The following is a 21,937-nucleotide window of genomic DNA, read 5'->3' as shown; positions in this document are numbered from 1 at the left end:
CTGCCATGTACGGAAAAGTTAGCATCTCTGATATATATCAGCAACATTTCTGGTCAAACCAATTTGATCTTTCACCACTTATCATCACACGACAGAATAAAAAATTTCTAGATAGTATAATATGTTCAATGATCGGTTCTGGAAGTCACAGAAAGGCAATCCCTATACCTAGCCTTGAACACGATCCTGAAAAATGCTTTCTGAATAACAGAGACGCGAGTACCTGCTATACAAGTCTAGTAACAATTACCTAAGGTTGTTGATCGTTTCCGAAATTTCAGCTGCATAACCAGTACAGGTCGACTGTTCCCATCCTTACTTGTATTGAACCAATTTTGCGCCTCTCAATCGCTATTCAATGCTATTGCTGCCAACCGTACTGCTGATTTCTGTTACCACCTTGTGGATTTGGACCCCTGCCGCCAGAAACCCCGTATTGACCACTTTGGGAATAATTAGGAGGTGCTCCATATCCACCACCAGTTCCTCGGGGAGCGTTTGAAGGAGCACTATTTCCAGGATAAAGAGGTGGTCCTCGCCCCTGAGGTGGAAACGGACCGCTATTATAACCACCACTTTGACCTCCACGATCTTGATAATATCCACCAGCAGCCCCTCCCGGTGGGTATCTACTGGGCCCCCCAGGAGGACCACGAGGCTTTCCATACTGATGATGACTAGGCACACCAGGCAGAGGCGGCTGAGAATTGCCCATTTGCTGGCCAGGGCCATTCCAGTGTTGAGGATGAGGTTGTCCGGTTTGAATTGGAGGCAAGCGTGCATGTTGCTGTGGATGCTGCAACTTCTGTCTTTTTGCCAGTTCTTCATTTTGCCGCTGCTGCTGTCTTTTTTTCTTCGTCTGGAACTCATGTGAGGATTCATATTTTGGCAAACTGATCAATCAAGGGAAAAGAGAGAGTGAAGTTTTCATGGCAGCCAAAGTATATAAACATAATCAACTATTGCTTTCACGACACTTTATAACATTCAGGAATTCACTTAATTTTAATACAAGAAACAAATCTTCAGACTTCATCAGGGGCTCCAAGACAAATTATTAAGTTTAAGGGAATCTGAAGGGAAGCTTAATAGACACATACCTTTTTGGGTCGCAAGGTAAGGGATCAGTCCAGAAATATTCAGCATCTAGAGCATCCTTTGCTGAAATTCTCTTTGCAAGTTGAGGTTTAAGAAAGGCAAAGGAAAATAAATTAATTAAATTATAAATATTAAATGATTAAAGCTTCTCAATTTTCTCAATTGATTCACTTTCCTAAGTAAGCATAAAACATCATGTACTAGTTAACAAGGAAATTTGATGACAAGTAACAAGATCGCATGAGAATTTACAACTTTTGCTAATCTATTGTTCTCAGTTTGTTAATAACCCTGGTTCGATACTTCTTACATAATTTCTAAAATAAACATCATCCATAAATATAATTAGAAGAGCAGCAGAATTTACAAATGATTATACAAACTCTACGCAAAAAATTACATGATTCAGCATAATTTTTGTGCTACCTATATTTCATGACCAGTATGGAATTATAATTAGTTCATCTTTCTTTTTGTAGTTGGGTAACAGAAAAGCAAGCCATCTGGCTGAAATTCACTTGGTAGTTTGATAACTGAAGCATAGTTCTGATTTTCAAATTGATTAGTAGTTTGCCTTTTGTGTCCAACATCAAAGATTCAAATCTTCAATGTTATCTTTCTTGATTTGTATTTATTTAGTATTTAAAGCGTATATGATTAACACATGCAGATCAACTTCCTGCAACTTAGTTGGTTTCAAGTACGTTTTGGGATATTGCATCAGGTACATGACTTAGCTTTAGAAATGAACGATAAAAATGAAAATGTTGATATCAAGTTCAAAAGTTAAAATAAAGATACCATAGGTATAGCATGCTAGAGCTGCAAATTTCACTGAATCATTTTGGTTTCCAAGCTTAACCATCTAAAGTGAGCTGGAGTATCAAAATATAGCCAGTTACAAGCTGAACTATTACAGATGCTTTAACATTAATATTATTAGTTCAGGTACTTGAAATTCAATCTCGGTCAGAAATTTGAACTTGTTCTTTCTTAAACAAGTTCGAAGTATTAGCAGATGTCCAAACAGATAGATGTTGACATGAGCTTTCAACGTAGCTTTTTATTAAAGTTCGCACTAATAATTTCACCCGCTCAATTAACAGTTAATCAAGAACCTGTGCCAGAGCAGCTAATTAATTTCCATGTTAGACAGATTTGATGTTGACATGAGCTTTCAACATAGCTTTTTATCAAAGTAATAATTTTCACCTGCTCAATTAACAGCTAATCAAGAACCTGTGCCAGAGAGCTGGTTAATTTCCATGTTGATTAAAAATGATCCATTGATTAACATTTTGCCTCAAACAAAGCCAAGTTCAGTACATTTGCATGTCTCACCATCTATAACCACTTGCAGTAAAAATGTTTTATCTTCCTGTTCTTTGGCATTTACTTTAGAATAAACTTTATCACTTCCTTAGTAGAACATTCAGTAACATTATTAAATATCAAATACAATAGTAATATCTTCTCACATATCTTTTCTAGCACTGCCGTCATCTACCAAATATGGCTATGTTATTGTGATCATATTTCATCAAAGAACAGTTGATCATTATTATAGTTACTGCCTAACAGTTCAAGTAAAAATTTCTGGAAAAAGAAACACAAACACATCTTCATAACATTGTACATACAACACGTGGCTTGACACTAGAAGCTAAGATCAGTCTATGCAACCAAATATCAAGACAATAACCAAAATAATAAACCCCACCAGTCCACTGCTGTTAATTGAAACAAAACACTTTTGGATAAGAAAGATACCTGAGCTGGATCAAGAACCAGCATTTTCTCCAACAAATCCAAAGCATGTCGGTCAAAACTGCATGGCAAACGATCATTCAGGACACCATAAAGCATGCACAGAACAGTTGTAATTATTATAGCATAATTCTAACACTTTTGCTTATGCTTAACTGTCTAAAGAGCTCCCGAATTCGCTTTTTCATTTGACGTGATGGCTTAAATTTGTTATACCATGGAATCTTTGAAACACCAGGCCACGATAACTCATCAGGGGTTCCACAAAGCTCAAATATTTTATTCAACTGTTCAGGCTGCAACAAGAGTACGAAATAATATTAAGTTAATATTAATAAACATATTTAGACTACACAAGGGAAAAAACTAAGATAAATAATATGAAACATTTTCATGACACTATTCAAGCTTCAATCTGTAAATTTGGAAAAGTCAGTAAAGGCGAAATACCAATAGATCAAAGATATGTCAATCATATACTGAAAGCAAATACTCATGAAGATGTAGGGGATTATCCACAGAAACTAAAATGTATGATAACTCCCACAAGCATCTATGTGAAAGCACAAATAAAAACTTTAATAAAAAATGAAAAATAATATGGCAAAATTTGGAAACAGGTAGCCGCCACTGTAGTCAAGCCCAAAATTGATCAATGCTTGCAGAACTTCAGACAAAGGAAAGCCTAGACTTGGCATATCACATATCAGGTTAAAGAGATGAAACATCAATTTCTGACTTCCCATACACCCTATTATTCCCCTTTTGTCAAATATAGCAAACAGCAGTGCCAAACCCAACTTTAAGAACCATTGTTTTTCCAACCCAATTGATGAGTTGTTTCCCCCTTCCAATGAGATGTCAGTTGTTCAATTTGTGATAAAAAAATTATTTCCCAACTTCATGCAAGTATTCTTCTACACTCAGAACATTCCATGCAACCTGGGAATGGATGCTTCATGCCTTCCAGTTGAACTCAGATAAACAACTCCTGGAACCAAGAAATAAATTCTAAGACCAGGGCATTTATCTGCAATTTCAATATTCAGACAAGCCTCCTTCATGAAGAACAATTTAGAAGTCTTTTTAGTTTGATCTATTAAATGAACCAAGTTTTGTTCTTCTAACAGCATCACCATGATTCATGAATGCGAGGAGACACCACAAAACTACTCAAACTCCCCCATTTATCCACTTCCTTTTCCTCTTTGATAACATTCAATTTTCAACAATAACTTGATGTATCAAGTTAATCTGCCATCAAATAGCTAGGAGAGGACAACCATTGGCATATAAAAAATATTATGATTTTTCATATTACTATAGTTATTTTTTATCCGGAGAACGAACAAATGAAATGTATTACTGTTTTGGTCACCATGCACCTATCCTAATGGTTAAGGAATGAGAAAGAACAATAGAAAACCAGAAGATTTTTACATAATAATTTCATATGTAAAACATCAGCTGCAGAGTTCTCTCCTGATCAGGAGCTCACCATGTGCAAACCTAAATACAACAGTATTTGCTTTTCGTGCAGTCCCAAGAATTATGCATGAATCAGGTCTTTCAAAACCAAGCCTATCATTACCTTGGCAATTCCCAATTAACTAAATAACGTAGGACATAGAGGGCACAACTCCTACATTTCAGAAGGCCAAGAAGCGTATTCTAAACTCAGACAATAAGGCAAAGTCGTGATTAATCTGACACTACTTGAGCAGATTCCAGGCCGCCAAGTCATACTTCTCAATAATCAACTTCTTCATTCTGATTTAGAATGAAATTGCATGTGCAATTACCTTTGTGCCTGACTCACAGATTATGAAAATATGAAGCTCTTTAAGTTACTTTGAGTTTGTGATAGAGCTTGCCTGACTCCCCTACACTTTTTATTTTCGTTGTTTCTCCTCCCATTCTTAACTTCTTGTACAAACGTGAACCAGCCATGTTACAAAAATGTACTTATCACCCTGAAACCAAATCATAAAATGCTATAATTTCACGGGGGTGGCGGCACTTGTTTCACAGAAAATGCAAATCTGGTCAAAGTCTGAAAATTCAACTTCCCACATTTATCTAGCATCTCCTATTCAGATTCTAAATTGGGAATTAGTTTAACCATGCACAGACTCTGTTCTGCTACCGCCAAGCGTTTTTGCCAATATTTTATATATGATACGAAGGCCAAGATCCTATCGTGTTTTGTACAGATTATCATTTTATGATTATAGATAAAAGTAACTAGTTCTGATGTGTTTGGAACAGAATATCCAACTAACCATAATCAGATTAATTTTTGGGCACTACGGAAAGCAAATGCCTTTTCTGGTGCACAGGTCCTAGGATTTTATTAGTTTCCATCTTTTGTCTCACTATCCTTAAATAAATATCAGTATTCCCACAGTTATTAGTAGCACGCCAAGGTGCAAGCCCAGCGCCATTTTCAGAAAGCATTGGGCTTGCAAAAAAGCACAGGGAAGGCACGCTTTGGCGCAGAGGCAAGTTAAGGCACAGGTTCTGCAGCCCAGCATTTTTGGGGCTGGGCAAAGCTCAACTTTTTAAAAGACTGTTTGCTTCAGTCCAATAAAGGCCAGGCTAGTCGAAGAACAGCCTTTAACTTAAAATTTTTGAAAATAAAATCAACAAAAGTACAAAAGAAAATAGAGAAGAAAGAACAGGAACCCTTCTATTCCTCTCCAGCTTCTCAGCAGCAGAATAATGGCGGCAACTCAAGTTTCAGGTTAGAGATGATGATGAACAAGATGTTGAATGCTAGAAATCTAGATAATGAAAAGTATTATGATGATGGAATTGGGGAAGAAATGGAATCGGAGTGACAGATATTTTATGTTTGTTCGTTTTATAATAATTATGCAGGTTTTACTTAATACTCCTGCATTTTTTTAACGCTTGTTTCGTGAGACTAGCTGTTTAACATATTGATGTAGGGTTAATTACACTTAGACCTCCTCTAAAACTGCTAAATTACAATTTCTCCAAAAAAAGGTTTTGAAATTACACTTACACCCCTTCCGAAAATTATCGATTTACACCTGACCCCTTCCGTTAGAGATTGGACGGAAAATGCTGATGAAAGCAAAGAAAAATAAATAAATTTTCAATTTTGACCTCACGTAACATTCCCATGTATATTTTTGTAACATTGCCTTCATAAGTACAAAACTATCATATAAAAACGTTAAATGAAGAGTAAAATTGAAAATTTATGCAACTTTTCTTGTCAACGTCAGCATTTTTTGTCCAAATCCTAACAAAAGAGGGTCAAGTGTAAATAGTGAATTTTGGAGGGGGTGTGAGTGTAATTTCAAAACTTCATTAGGGGAAAGTGTAATTTCGCACTCTTTTAGGGGACCTAAGTTAATTAAACCGATTGATGTATGGTATAATGGTTAAAATAATTTTAGTGTTTATATTTAATTGTTGGTACATTATTGATGTGAAAAGATATTGATGTATGAATATATAATTCATTTCTGTGAATATGCGTGGTGCGTCATGGCTCGTCCCCTTTGCACCATGATGCATTGGGCACATCGCGCGCCTTTCTAAAGTACAACACAAATTACATAAATAAATTATATATTCAAACATAAATAACTTTTTAACATTAATAATGCACAAACAATTAAATATAGTTAGAAGATCTATTAGGAGATTTGTGTATATTTGCCTTATTTGTAGTTGATATTTTTGATAGATAGAACAATCATATCCATACCATGTTCGTAATTCAATTGTAATCCTAAGATTCCTAACACTTTATATGATATATATTTATTTATTGAATAAAAAAAGGGTTGAGAAACTCTATCTTGTACCCGTTGCCTTACCCACCCAACCCTAACCAACGTCTCCATCTCCGTTGAGCCACTGCCGCATAACACATCGCACCTAGAATTCCACGGTTGCGCCTCCACCACGAGCTGTCTCTATGTCATCAGGACCACGCAGAAGTTTTTCTACCAGCTAAACCCCTAAAAAGGGTTGGGCTTGCAAAGGCGCGCCACCACACAAAAAGGTGTGTCTCCGCTGCGCCTTTTGCAAGCCCAGCGCCATTTTCTGAAAATGGCGCTGGGCTTGCGCATCACGAGTACCATTAATAACTGTAGCTTTAACAACAATGAGTATTCCAGCATCACTCTTGGGAGAAACTTGAACTCAAACTGAGACATAGAGTAAATTGGCAAGGTTGACACAGCATTCTTAAGGAGGTACGAAAAAAATTCTCCATTGAAGTTCTTTTCCATCTAACTTACCTTAAATGTTTGTGCAATATTGCGATCCATATCCCCACACATCTAAACGGACAAGGTATGCAATAATTGCAAACCATGTAAAGATTTCTTAGAGTAACCATGAAGGGCAAAGTCACTTCAGATATATACCTGTATATGTTTGTGTATGTAAATATCTGTTCATGTGTGTGTCTATCTATATATATACACATATCCTTTTTGACCTAGCTTCATAGAGTAATCTGTAAGGCATATTATACATACAGTCCACATAAAACACTTTCACATAAGAAACTCAACCTACATTGTTCACAACATTTAAAATAGCTGACCTCATTTTTTCCGGGTAAGATCGGTTTTCCATACAATAGCTCAGCAAAGATACAACCAACAGACCACATGTCAACAGCTGGACCATACTTAGTGGCTCCAAGAAGCAACTCTGGAGGTCTTTACAATCAAGAGCACAAGTGGAGGCACAATCTTAGTTAATGGCACTACAAGGAGATTTAGATTAAGAAATGTTAATGATCAATCAAAGATAGATAATTTACCTGTACCACAAAGTAATAACCCGATTTGTAAGATTGGCATTGATGTCGTTGGAAAAGGAACGTGCAAGTCCAAAGTCAGCAAGCTTCAGATTTCCCTCGTTGTCAATTAGAAGATTAGACCCTGCAAAGTTGTTATCGTGTCAATTTTGTCCACTTCGCTAGCATTGAATCTAATTATTAACACGTGTAAACCTTTTATGTCCCTGTGAAGCACTTGATTTACATGACAATAATGAAGACCCGTGAGCAGTTGCTTCATGTAACACTGCAAATTAATATTTTCAGTATAACTCTACTGATAGAGGATTAATATAGTTAATATCGCAAGTACTAGCAAAGCTTATAGTACTTTTATTTGTGGAACTGTAAATCTCAGTCCAGGACGATCTGCAAGGCCAGTCAAGTCATGGTCCATGTACTCAAAGACCATGTAAATGTTTCCCTTGTATTTATTACAATCTGTAATCAAAACAAAGCATCATATTAACACAACTACTCGTTAACATAAAAAGGGAGATCTCATCATAAAAGAGCAAAGAGTTACGCTGTACCAGGCTTTCCTTGCTCATTGCTTTCACGGCCTAGCATAGATATTTAAGACATTCCAAATGAGAGATGGGAGATAGCAAAAACTCACAATGAATATACTTTTGAATTTAGATAGAGAAGTACCAGGAGATGTCACTATCTCTTTCAATTTAATAACATTTTCATGATGTAGCTTCTTTAGAATTTTAATTTCTCGGATGGCAGTAATCGGGAACTGCAGAAGAAACAAATACTTTCAGATATTTGATGGTAAAAAGTTTGTGGAGACCTACCAAAGTCATCTATTGGCATTCCCACATATGGGAATTTTTTATGACACAAGATGAGTGTGGAGAAGAAACAATACCCCTTCTTTTTCATTATCCATGCGTATCTTTTTTAAAGCAACAATTTCTCCACTTTTCTTTTCTCTGGCCATGTATACTTGACTGGGAGTCGGAAGAAAAAAGAAACAGTGAGTAGAAAACACAATCACGCAAAAAGAAACTTGACCAGCCAAACTAGCGAAACCAAAAAGCACAGGAAGTTATCTTAGCAAAGAATAAGCATTGATTGAACTATAAGGTTTACTTCACTCGGAAGGTAGAAAACCATACAGTTCAAAGGTGCTTCAAATTTGCTTATGACGTCCTTTAAAATGGACTATAGTATTGCAATACAGAGAACAGACCTCATGGTGTTCCACAACACAGTGACATAAGGCCCTACCACAACCAGTAGAACAAGATATACATATATGGATTAGAAGAAAAACTCATAACTAATTTATGAAGCTTTATCTACATTTTTCCTCTAATGTGCTCTTGCAAGCACATACACTGTCTTACAGCTATTGAAAACTGTTGAGCTAGGATTCCAAGTTCATAAACGAGGAAAGAGGCATTAAAAAATCCAGACAGCTGGTCAACTATGCCAAACCCCATGCTCTTTTCTTTTTCTTAGAAGGAATAGCAGATATTATCATCCAGGCAACCAAAATGGCTGGACTTTCACATCCAACAGGTGTGAGTTGCTCTGAGATCTAGACCTGAAGGCACCTTTTTATATGTGTGATATTAATCAAAAACATATTGTTTCCTCACTTAGACAATTTATGGCATGGAACAGATCAAATTGAACTGCAAGCTCACTTATTACGAAATCCAGATTTCAGATCCATTTTCATAATGCAACATGAAGTTAAAAGATTGACTTGATTGAATTAGAACTCATTCACATAGGTTCAGCTCTCTGTGAGTACCATTTCAGGTAAATCCATAACCAAAAGAACAAAAATTTAAGAGCTTGAGATGTAAACTTTCCAGTAAAAGTTAGCAGTTCTCTTAAGATCATCTATATAGCAAAACAACTATAGTCTATCAAGGTTGTTTTACCCATCCAAAACTCGAAAAGCATCAGAACGAAGTAGGTAAAAGCACTTAAAATGACAATAATCAGTTCACGTAAACAATCAAATAAACCCATCATAGCACTTAACTAGAAAACAACGCGAACAATGAAAAGAAAACTCTCACCTAGATTTCGAAAATAAGAACAATCGGCAATAGTGGCATACTATTGAAACAAGCCATAATTACATAATACCAATTAATTATGACAAATGAAAATCTTAACCAACTAGTGCCCACACCAAACAGGGAGAAGAAGTGAAATTAAATCAAGAAAAAGAGGAACAACAATATCCTAGAAGCTGCATTAAACAAACCAACCTTTCTTACACAAATGCCAAATCAACAACAATTGAACGCCAAAACACAATTACGTTTTCACCAACTTAATCTCTACCCAATGGCAGAAAAAACCATAAAAAGAAAAAATCAAACACCAGCAAATTAGTGAGAGTTTTCACCAACTTAATCTCTACCCAATGGCAGAAAAAACCAAACAAAAAAAAAAGGAAATTCTTTGGTTCACCCGTAGGTTCCTTCCCCAATCTGCTCGAGTTTTTCAAAGCATTCAACGCTCCGAGAGCCCCACGACGGCCACTCCTCCACATTCAGCTGATTATTTGCAGCCGCCGCCGCCATTATCTACGTCTCCGTATATATATGCAGCCTTCACTGTGAATTATGCGGAAGATTGGAGCACGAAAATTCGAAAAAGATCGAATTCAAAAGTGGTGATGGAAAGGTCGAAGTCTGGGAAAACAGAGAGAGCGGCAAGGGTACGACAGAAAAGAAAAGGGGTTTATTATTAATACTACAATTTAACAATCTTAGACGTTCAAAGAAAATACCCATAAGGGAATAGTACTACTTTACTAGAAATTCTAGGCAGATAGCTCTCCACACTCTAATTATTTTGTGTGTTTTAATATAAAAGGATTGAGGACTTCGAAAAGCTCCCCCACCACTAAGTAATTTTTGCAAAAAAAAAATAAAAATACCCATGACCTACTTACACAAATTATCACTATGTTTTAGAGATATTTACATATAAATTTATTAAAATATTATTATCACTTGTACAAATAATTTCTTACTTTTTTGAAACTTAAACATACCCCGTAAAAATATTAATATCATTACACAAATTATCAATTTTTGAACAAGAGTAGTTTCTCTAACTATGCAAAAGAATAGAAATGATTTGTGTAAATAGATGATAGATGAGGATTGCAAACATAATTATCCCAAATATATGTGTATGTATACATGAAAAATTCTTCATCATATAATGATGGGACAAAATGCTTAAAACCGCCCTGTGTTTTAAAAAGTATGCAAAATAAATCCTCTTGTTATGAGAATAGGCTACAAACCCCCTGTGTTTTGTAAAACACAGTTCAATCGCCCCCTCTCCGTTAAATCTAACTAACAGTGTTAATTTTTTAAAAAATGACCCTTATATCCTTACTTATTATATATTATTTCTTATATTAATGACCATTGGATCTTTTTTGATCAAATACTGATCGTTAGATCTAATCAACCGTTAGATTTTAAAAAAAAATAAAAGGTCTAAATTCAACAAATTATTTAACTTATATTATATATAAATAATTTAATATTTTAAAAATATAGTTATCAAATTGAGTGAGACCGGTCTCGTTAAAATCGTCTTGAAGAGGCAAGTCTAATGGTGGTGATTCGACCGGATGGAGACAATTCGACGAAAAACATGTTTGGAGGTCGTGACTTGAGTCCACTCAATATGATTGATGAAAACTCAAATTGAAGGTATGAAAATGTTCGTCTTGAAGAGAAGATTCGAATGGTACCAATGGCCGTCAAAAATTCGTCCGGACGGCGGAAAACTTAGAGAAAAAGGGGTGAAAATTGCTGTTTTTCCTTTTTTTTTATTTTTAATTAATTTTAATTATATTAATTAAAATATATTTTAGTTAATTAAGACTATTTTAAATAATTATAATAATTAAATATTTTGGCTAATTAATAATAATTATTGTAATTAAATATATATTTTAATTAATTAAAAATAATAGTTAGATTTAATAATTAACAATTATAAAATTATTTGAATTTAAATATAATTTAATTTAATATTTTAATTTAAATTTAATATGACAAAATTTAATTTATTGTTTAAGGTGAGAAATGGCAAAAGGAACACACAAAACAAGCCAAAAACTCCTTTGTATGTTATATAGACCTATAAAAGAGTATTTTAGTCCAAAGTGTCATTAAATATGAACCTAAAGCGCAGAAAATGACTACCAAACGCAGTAGACACGCGTCTTCTCCACTTCCCGTTAGTTGCTAACAGGATGGGGTTTTTTTTCTAACTAAAACAAAACAGTAGGGGAGTTTTAGCCTATTCTAAAAACAGGAGGGTGTTTTTTGCATATTTTCTAAAACACAATGGGTTTTATGCATTTTGTCATATAATGATGTGAAATGCCTATTTTGTTAGAAATCATTTATAAAATTCTGATTATTAATTTCACTATAGTATTAATAAATTTCAAAAGTTTATATTAGGTAAAGATTTCTAAAAGAATTAACTAATATTTAATCAGTTATTTATATTTCAACTTCTAGATAATCTTGCAAAACTAATTTGTCGTTGTGTATGATTATTATTTTATAGTTATAGCTAAATTGTTTATTATTATAATAGTGTAAATAATAATTTAACATAATAAAAAGTTAGTAATAATAAAAATAAGGTGTATGTATCTGAAGAGGAACAACCAACTCAACCTACCTTGAAAAGATGATCTAAAGTAAACAAGGTGTATCATAAGAGGATATGACCTTTGCATGTGCCCCGAAGAGAGGATTTAAAGGAAAATTAGAATGCTTTATTTACTAACCCGGAAAACACGTGATATCCGTGTTAATTCGGTAATGCCTACCGTTTACTTTCCATTTGCGTAGCCCGGGACGAAAGGGCAAAGCCCAGTAGTGGGCTGGACAACACCCTTCTTCTGAATCCAGTGTTGGGGGTTGGGATTCGAATCCCGTCCATTTATCCCATCGTCCCTCACCTGCGAATTTTACATTTGTATCCTTGCTTTTCTACCGAAAATGACGACGTTGTCCCTGGTCACCTACCGACTTCAATTCTTCTGACTTTTCATTTCCCACTAACGCGTCCCCCGTCATTTCAAATCTTCACTCTACAGGAGACCTTGTGCAACCACTCTTCTCTTCTTGCCGGCGAGGTGTGTTCTTCCAGTCCAGTCAGTTGCACGCTCCCCACACCGTGTATGTGTATCTAGTTCCACTCCTATTTTATTTTACTTTGTTAGTGATTTTATATTTCTAGAATCGTTAACGGAATTTTTCTCTCTCCATTTCTGACTGCAAGATTCTGGGTTGGAGTTCCGTTACGCGTTCTGAAGTCCCCCGTCCGGCGTCCTCCATCGTCTTCTTCAGTTAGGTCGGGAATAGTACGGGATCCGACGGTGAGTTCGTCTGAAACCCTTCGCCTACTCTTTAACTTTGTTCCTGCAAGATTTACTAACTTGTGATATGCTATGTACTCCGTTCTCATATTCTTGGTCCGTTAACGCTCTTTCCGTCTATTTTCCCATGTCGTAACCTCTTACCCCTTGTCGCTCGCCTGATTTGGTTGACTTCTCTTTCGCACCACATATACCTTCAAACATTAACACTTTTTACTTCATTGCATGTTCTATTTTGTTAACGCCGTCACCTATATTTCGGTTGTGCGTTCAGATCTGAAGAATCTTTTCCCCCATCTCTTTTCCATCATTCTGCTATATCAACTACTTTCATTCACAGTCAATTTCATGGTGTACTGTGTTTCCTAAAAAATTCCGATATTCAACAGTCAATTTTTGGTATTTAGGATGAGGTCTTTCGAAAGAGTTACCTTGGGTTTAATAATTGTACAACAAATCATGGACGAGCTTGTCGTTGCTTCGACTATATTTTCTTATGTTACCAAATACCTTGCCCGTTGAAACCCTAACCGACGTGTATGGGGGGGCCCACAAGATACGTGATGAGCACTCGGATATCGGACCAGATTCGCCATCTTCATAGGCTGGTTTCCGTTTCAAACGAATCATGTCTTCGCAATCTTCGGATGGACCGCAACGCCTTCGGTCGCTTGTGCTACATGCTTCAGTATTCAGGTGGTGTGACCACGACCAAACACCTAAGCGTTCACGAGCAGGTAGCTATTTTCCTAAGCATTGTGTCCCATCACAAAAAGAATAGTGTGGTGAAACATAATTTTATCCGTTCCGGCCGCACGATCTACAAACATTTTCACCGTGTGTTGAATTCAGTCATTAAGTTGTACAATGTCCTCTTGGCTAGGCCAACTCTCATTACCGAGGACTGCGTCGACCCCAGGTGGAAATGGTTCAAGGTACATGAGTTGTTCTTTGTTTCGTCCCCATTGCACACATCATTTTTTACTTCTCTATCCTGCCCCTTTTCTGACTGTTACATTCCATTCCCCCTTCACGATTGAACTCCGTTGTGTAGGGATGTCTGGGGGTCTTGGATGGGACTTTCATTGACGTTCGCGTACCTGAACATGAAAAGGGAAGGTACCGAACCCGCAAGGGTCATGTTGCTCTGAACGTTCTCGGTGTTTGCAACCCAAACATGCAATTTATTTACGTGTTTTCTAGTTGGGAGGGAAGTGCGGCGGATAGCCGTGTTCTCCGTGATGCCGTATACAGACCCGGTGGCCTCAGAGTGTCCTCAGGTCTGTATCAAGCCTCAACCACTTTCCTATGTCTTCTGTATATCGATCATAATACTCTTGGACGCCGAATTGCACTGAAATAGTACATAATCGCATGTTATGTCTTATGCAGGTCCATACTACTTGTGTTACAATGGATATGCTAATGCTGAAGGCTTCTTGACTCTGTACAGAGGTGTTCGGTACCATCTACGCGAGTGGGACACCGGTGTGAGAGGACCCCAGAACTATCGCGAGTTTTTCAACCTTAAGCACGCGCCTGCACGTAACGTGATTGAACGTACGTTTGGGTTGCTTAAGATGCGCTGGGCCATTTTGAGGAGTCAGTCATTCTACCCATCAAAGTCCAAAGCAGGATTATCTTGGCCTGCTGCTTACTACATAATTTTCTAAGACAAGAAATGCCTGATGACCCGCTGGAGCATGACTTACCTACCACCGGACTCGATGAGTTGGACAACGAGCATGAAAATGTCTGGAACATAGAGACCAGCCCCATGTGGACCAGTTGGAGGGATACACTGGCCATGTCCATGTACAACGACTGGACAGGCCGCCGTTCATGATCTATTCTTACACAATACTAATGATGATGCTTTCGTTCGTTACAGTGTTTTTCCATTATGTCCAACGTTAAACTTGTTATTTGACATTTGAGTTGTAATCACTATAGCGCAGTGGCATTGCGTGTAGCGACAGTGGAGACGACCTTGTCTCAACGAATCTGTCCTAGTTCCGCATTGTTCTAAACAATTCTTCTTTTTTGTTTTTGTTCGATGCCTACTCGTTCACATTAAATCTTGTCCCTTCGTTCCGCCTCCTTCCTATCCAATTTCCGTTGTTTTTTGGGTTTCATGTTTACAATGCATTTCACATTTTATGTTGTGTTGACGTCCTTGACATATATCCCACTGTGTTGATATTGTGAATCTAATGATGCATTTTTCGGTGTAGGTTTATGCACGGTTTGACACTTGTTCTTTAATCATAATATGGAACTTGGTTCTGATGAGGGTAGCAGCATGCCGCGCTGTCGTGGTGCGAACAAAGAAAGGTCTGCGGGCCGCCGCATGTGGACTATCCTGGAGGAGGAATGTCTCGTTGCAGCACTGAGGAATCTGGTGGTTACAGGTTGGAAATGCGATAATGGATTCTGGACCAGTTGGAGTCTTACATCGCGAAGCACTTCCCACAAGCCAATATTAAGGCGGACCCACACATCACCTCAAAACTGCACGTATGGAAAAAACAATACTCGACCCTCACCATTATGCTTACAAGGTCTAGGTTTGGTTGGGACGAAAGCCGGAACATTGTAACCATTGAAGAAGACGCAGTCTAGGATGATTACGTCAAGGTACGCACGTAAATTGATCGTTTCTTCCGTCCTATAGCAAAGGATGCTACTGTTCGTTACAATTATTGTTAACGTCCTTAATATTTCTGTTCCAGTTGGATCCATCTGCCAAGGGGATGAGACAAAGGGTATGGCCATTTTTCCGGCCTGGAGCGAAATTTTTGGGAGAGACCGTGCAACTGAAGAACGGAGCACGGATCCATTTAAGGAGGCCACCGATGTTAGGAACGAGGAGATTGCAGAGATGTAAGAGTGTAATGTGCGTCATGACGATGGCATTGCGGAGCCATGTGATGTAGGCCTTGAGGATGAACCGGATTCCTCTTTCATTCCAACGTTGATCGCACTCAGAATTCATCCAGTGCAGTGAAACGAACTGGAGGATCGTTGTCGAGGAAACGCACGGCGAGCGAGGTGGACGATGGTTTCCCCAAATTGGTTCAAATGGTTACTAATTTCTGTGAATCAGCCGATGCGCGCTTGGGAATATTGACCAGGGTCCTAGAAAATGAGTTCGGAGATCCGGAACATCGTTCGCTCATCTTACAACAAGTCAGAGAGCAAGAAGGCTTCGACGAGAACGAACAGTTGATTGTGGCAAATAAGTTAGTGAAAGACCCCAAGGAGATGGAGCTTTTTCAAGGCCTAATAAGGGATTCCAGGCTCAAGTTTGTTCGTCTCATGCTGGCAAGCAAAATCTAGTGTATTCATGGCTGAATGGTTGTACTGCCTGAAATGTCACTCTCTTTTTGTACTTACCCCCAAGTGTCGCTAAGCACAAACCAAGTACTGTTGTTTTATTCGCTTTGTAAAAATATCTTCCGTAGGCTATGCATTTATGTACTGAACAATGCTTGTAGAATGTGGCACCCGATGTTTATGACTGCAGTCGCTATTTTCCTACTGCGTTTGTTACGCAGATATGAATATCATTACAGAAACTTTGGTTTTTGTATTTTTTTCCCGGTTTTCTTTCCTTACCCATATTTAGAACAATAAAATTTGCAATTTCGAAGGCGAAGCCGTCAGGCGCATCATGTGCTACGCAAACAACATCAAGTAAAATCGGGAATTAACAAAAACATACTTCCATACTATTCGACGCATCATGTGCCACGAAAACAACATCAAGTAAAATCGGGGATTAACAAAAACATACTTCCATATTGTACAACACGTGATTAACACACGTACTTCCGTGCACCAATTATGAGTTATGAAAGGTTAAGCCTTCGTAAACAATATTGCATCCTCTGACTTCCATTTTTGACCTGCCACCGTCATTCGTCTTCCGAACTGGTGACCAAATCAATTACCTCAATCTCCCCTTCATTCTGTAATCTCATAGAATCTGTCCTAGTTTCGCCTTCCATACAATCACCCCCGTCCTCAGAGCTGGTTGCGTCAGATGTGGTGACATCATTGCCGCAGAAAATCTCCTTCATCTCACACCACCTACGTTCGCCCGCGTAGCGATATACCCTAGCGAATGGTGTGGCCTTCGTGCGCCGAGTTTTGGCATGACAACATTATTTTCCACATAGTTATTGCAATGGTACAGAATCAACATACACAAAATTAAAGTCTCAATTTGTAACACATACCCGAAATATTCTCCTCCACGCTTCCTCGTCGGCAATCATCCGGTTCGTTTTCTCGTCCCATGTTATACTCCAATCCGACAGAACTTTTCTGAATGTGTCGTACCGCAATCGGACGAGGCAAAGCTTCTTCTTGTAAAAATTCATCGGCCACTATCGTCCGACGAAATTTTCAACCCGGGTGGCAGCATAATTCAAGGACGCCAAATTTGTTAGCCGTCGATCTGACTACGGCCTTCCCAGCAGAGGTTGATACGCGAGTGCGTCGACGAACACGTCGTCAACCTTCTGCGTCCATTGTGAACTGTAGAAGTGACGTGCCTGTCCCATTCGTCCGCATCTTGGCATTGTGATTATGGGGATCGCTCTACAAACGGTGGAGAATATTTTTCAAATAGCGGAGTTTGTATTCTTTCCGAACAGGTGAGGATTAATATTACAAGGTATGAAATTGCTTCAGTGAGGCAGTACACAATATGGAAGGGAACGGCGTATTTATTGGACGACTTCCCAACTTCCCTTTCTTCCACTAAACCCAGCGCCATTATTACTGTACACGCGCATTATCGTGAAAGGTGCAACCATCATTACGTTCCTTGTTAATTAATGGTTACTTATTCTTACTCTGCATCCACTATGATTAGCATATTTCCTTACCATCGCTGGTGATGTGTACAACGACGAAAATCATTATTAGTCACTACCACCACCAACAACAACAGCGTAGTTGAGATTACAAAGGTCATACCCATACTTAGACATAAGTGTATAAAAATAATTTTATTATAAAATCCAAATACAAGTTAATGTAAACATTTAAAAATAATAATTACATATGACAAATGTTCACCCGTTCCACAAGTACGTTGGCTGCGTGTCCGCCGATAATTTATTATGTAGTGTCCCTGTTCCACAAGTACGTTGGTTGCTTCTCCGCCGAGACTTTGTTTGTTTCGTGACGACTTTTGCGATTACCGATTTCATGGGATTAACAACATAAATTATTGAGTTGCGCGGGCACAAATAAGGTTTCGAAATGGTGTATCTAACTTATTCATTATTGAGTACCCCCGTTCACGTTGTTGATCGTACCCTTGGAATCATTTCCCTGATACTTAACATCAAATGGAGTTTCTCGATGTTCGGGTGAATATGCTTCCATGGATGTACGAGCACATACCGTACGGCTGCATATTGCATGAGATAGCGGTATATCCACCAAACGTTGAATGAGATAGTGGTATATCCACTATGATTTGCATGGGATAGTGGGATATCCACCACAACTGTCTTCCTTAAGGCGGTCATATAACTTTCGGGAATATCGTTGGACCTATGCTCGAATCGTGCAGGATAAGTATATATGCACCACACAATGTATACATGGCGTGTACCCATATGGAAACAGAAATTAACAACTTAATCCCAATGCATAATGTGCCTACAAAATATGGGGGGAATGAAATGTGTCTGAAAGAAAGTAAAATGCAATGCTCCGTGGTGAATGCGCAGGGAATATGGGGTTTCTGAAGCCCTCAATTTATACAAGTTGCCATGTTAGTAGTTAATAATTTCTGTACAGCATTCCATATTGGTGGGTCACATTGAGTGACGCATCGCTGCACCATCACGAGAAAGGAGCAAAAGGCTGGCCATGGTAACGGCCTCACGCAAAGCCTGCTGCATCGCACTGTACGTCTTGTTTGATTCCATTAAAGGCACATGCTGTTTCAGGCGTCCAACCTTAACAATAAGGCTGGCCGCTGCAGTGTTTACACAGTTGCACCGCGCTTCCTATGGGAAAACAACCATAAACTTGAATAAGTGAAGCATTGGGTTGAATTATATTTTTGTTGTGTGTCAGCAAAGTGTGATATCGAAGTGTGCTGCGTCATTCTTGTGCTGGAAACATGTTGCTGGGGTCTTAAGCTTACCCCACCGTTTTGAACAAAATGTTACGTATCCTGCGTTCATCGTGGGCAACAAGACCAGCTGTACAAACCCATTAAAATGGAGTTCTACCTGCAGCAAGAGCAAGAAGTAAAAATGTATCGAAACGTCAATTAATGAAGCACCAGCTAGAACCGACCATTTGCCCGGTCACACCCCGGACACAAAGTTACGTTTTTCGTTCTCAACACAAACCACTTGCACGACAGTGGAAAACCATGCATAACAGTGGCATGTGTAAGTTCATGCAACGCATCATTTCAGCGGCATCGACAAGTTAGTGTTTATTGCAATCATACGCGAGTGGCATCCTGGTTTTGGTTTGAAGAACCCATCTTCATCATCTGCAAGCCGGAACTAAACTTGCAGAGTGCTTGCTGAAAACCGAGTTTGAAAAGTGTTTTACCTATCCTCCGTATTTTGTATTCATTTGGACCTGCGTTTTTTATGAAATCTTAACTACCGGTGCCGTGGTGCCTAGTTGGAGGTGATGTGTACAAGATGTTAGTTTTACCAGGCGAAACTCCTCTGTTTTCGGTGTGAGTGTGAGTATTGAATAAAACCAGTTTTTATTCTTGAAGCAATCATGAGAAAAATGTTCTGCTTTTGCATTGCCTTCTTACCAGTCTTTGTTAACATCTAATTTGCTTTCTGGTAAAGAGCATTCGAGCAACTAGCACGATACTAATGAATAAGTTAAACGACACACGATTCATTCAAAGCAAGTCGACAACGACTATATTGGAACAACCATTGGCAAAAAAAGTAACATGAAGCAAACAACGACTATTACTAATCAAGTCCATATCAGAAGAAGGCTTATCCGTCCAATTAAGTGAAGACCTGAAAAACAAAACCAAACGGTGACCATAACCCACAAGACAAACATATCGTTGGCTGACACAATACCATGCTTCATTCTTCATCTTCGCTCGAGGCCAAATCAACAACCTCTGGATCCGTTTTTTGTTTCTTTCCCAAGAACACAATATCTGCCTCTTCATCACTGGGCTCGTATTCATCAATGTCATTGGAATTTCCCTGGAAGACCTTCAGCACAATACCACCGAAAATCATCTCCAACTTATCCCACTTGGGCTCCCCGAAGTAGAAGTATGCCTTCGCGAATGGACACTCCTGCAAAGAAGCTAACTGTCAGTACGCAATACGATACGTATATAAGCATGCCCAAAAACTAACCGTATACAGAACCATACCCGTATGAGTCTCCTCCACTGTGCCATGCCGCCGGTCATATGGTTGCTTTTTCTGTTCCATGTGATGCCCGGTTCTTAGAGCACCTTGGTAAACGTCTGATGCTGGAGAGACAACAGGTTGAATCTGTCACGGAAGAAATCTAAACTCCATGAACGGCTAGTTAAATCCCATATAGCTTGAGCCGCCGTGCACAGCGAGCTGTAATCCGGGTTCATAGTGTCGGAATGGTCCCTGCCCATTACCGTGTCATAGTACAAATAGTGGCAGAATGTGTCGTCTATCTCCTTTGTCCACGTCGCAGTGTAGAAATACTTGCTCTGGCCCATGGGGAGTCTATGCTGCGGCATGCTGGGTAATGGAGATTTCGAATGATGCAGTGGCTGGTGTTGTGATTTAGAAGAAGGGTGAAGCGACTTGGGGGGAGCAATTACGGATATGATAGTGGGTTGAAGGACGGGTTTAAAAAGAAAAATGTAGGTGAGCATTTGTCTACCGAATGGTGAATGCACTCTGTCAGGTAATAATGACGAAGTCTTAATAGACCCGTCCTTTCGATTGTGCATAAATTCATTGAAAAACGGGGATTAAATGCAGCTAATGCTCTATATTGTGTATTTGCAGCAACGGGTTAATCTTTGCGTACACATGGACGCGGTACTAATGTAGATGTGGGAGTTGTTTCCGCGTGTGGAAGCAGTGGGAAGGTGACCACACTCGTAAGCGAGGCATCTCCTGGAAGGACACCTAATTACAGTGTTGTATGTTTTCATTAGGAACCCAATACTGCACCGTCAACAGGTGTGGCAAACAAACACCTTGTGCAAAGGATTAGCATGGTAGACGAATACCAACGACGGTTACATGCAGTGGGAGCATAAGTTGTGATAGTCTTTTATGGAGTTATCCGAAGAATATCTCCAATTACAACGACGTGAGAATAGCAGATAAAAATGAAAAGACGATGGTTGGCAGACACAAAGTTACATTAAATCATGCAGAAAACCATCAGGGACTTACAGTAACTGCAGTTCAAATTCCCTCGATAGAAAGTAGACAAACAGAAAAGTTAAAAATGTACAACCACAAAATTAAAACCAACAAAAGCCAAAAACAGAGAACCGTCAAACATCCATCATACACAGAAAAGTTTTTTTTTTCCATTAACGGCAGCCGAACCAATATGTGGAAAAACCATCCATCGCAGTGGGCATGTGAGACATACTTCAGTCAAGAATCATCCTCGCTCCTACCTTTACCATTCACCTCCGAACCATTTGCGGGTTTCATCCCCAAGTAGAGGGCGTCCGATCTAGTGTACCCATCAGAACTGGGCTCGTCGATATCATCAATGGTCACACGAAAACAGGCAACCTCGCGTCCATAGAAGATATCCCGTAGCTCATCCCAGTGTGGCTCCCCAACATAGTAGTATGC

The 21,937-nt window shown here is 38.6% G+C and overlaps 1 protein-coding gene across 1 annotated transcript; it reads right to left on the bottom strand.

Annotated features, from left to right (window-relative positions):
- Positions 9-10,417, bottom strand: LOC105171206 (cyclin-dependent kinase C-1). Its single transcript, XM_011092241.2, has 12 exons — positions 10,142-10,417; positions 8,574-8,655; positions 8,351-8,441; positions 8,230-8,259; positions 8,028-8,137; positions 7,871-7,943; positions 7,679-7,799; positions 7,457-7,574; positions 3,022-3,161; positions 2,869-2,926; positions 1,101-1,171; positions 9-893 (listed from the first exon to the last, which is right to left on the bottom strand). Exons 1-12 carry the CDS (start codon positions 10,252-10,254, stop codon positions 362-364), a joined length of 1,539 nt encoding a protein of 512 aa, XP_011090543.1. The 5' UTR covers positions 10,255-10,417; the 3' UTR covers positions 9-361.

This window comes from Sesamum indicum, linkage group LG9 (assembly GCF_000512975.1).
Source record: "Sesamum indicum cultivar Zhongzhi No. 13 linkage group LG9, S_indicum_v1.0, whole genome shotgun sequence".
NCBI lineage: Eukaryota > Viridiplantae > Streptophyta > Magnoliopsida > Lamiales > Pedaliaceae > Sesamum > Sesamum indicum.
This window is presented reverse-complemented; position numbering and strand designations above follow the sequence as displayed.

Bases quoted from the DNA above. Each gene is read 5' to 3' on its own strand.
- LOC105171206 (XM_011092241.2), bottom strand. From the start codon at position 10,254: ATGGCGGCGGCGGCTGCAAATAATCAGCTGAATGTGGAGGAGTGGCCG. The intron at 7,800-7,870 runs GTTTACACGTGT...ACAACTTTGCAG, and splicing joins GCTTCACAGGGACATAAAAG to GGTCTAATCTTCTAATTGAC. The intron at 7,575-7,678 runs GTAAATTATCTA...TTGATTGTAAAG, and splicing joins GTTATTACTTTGTGGTACAG to ACCTCCAGAGTTGCTTCTTG.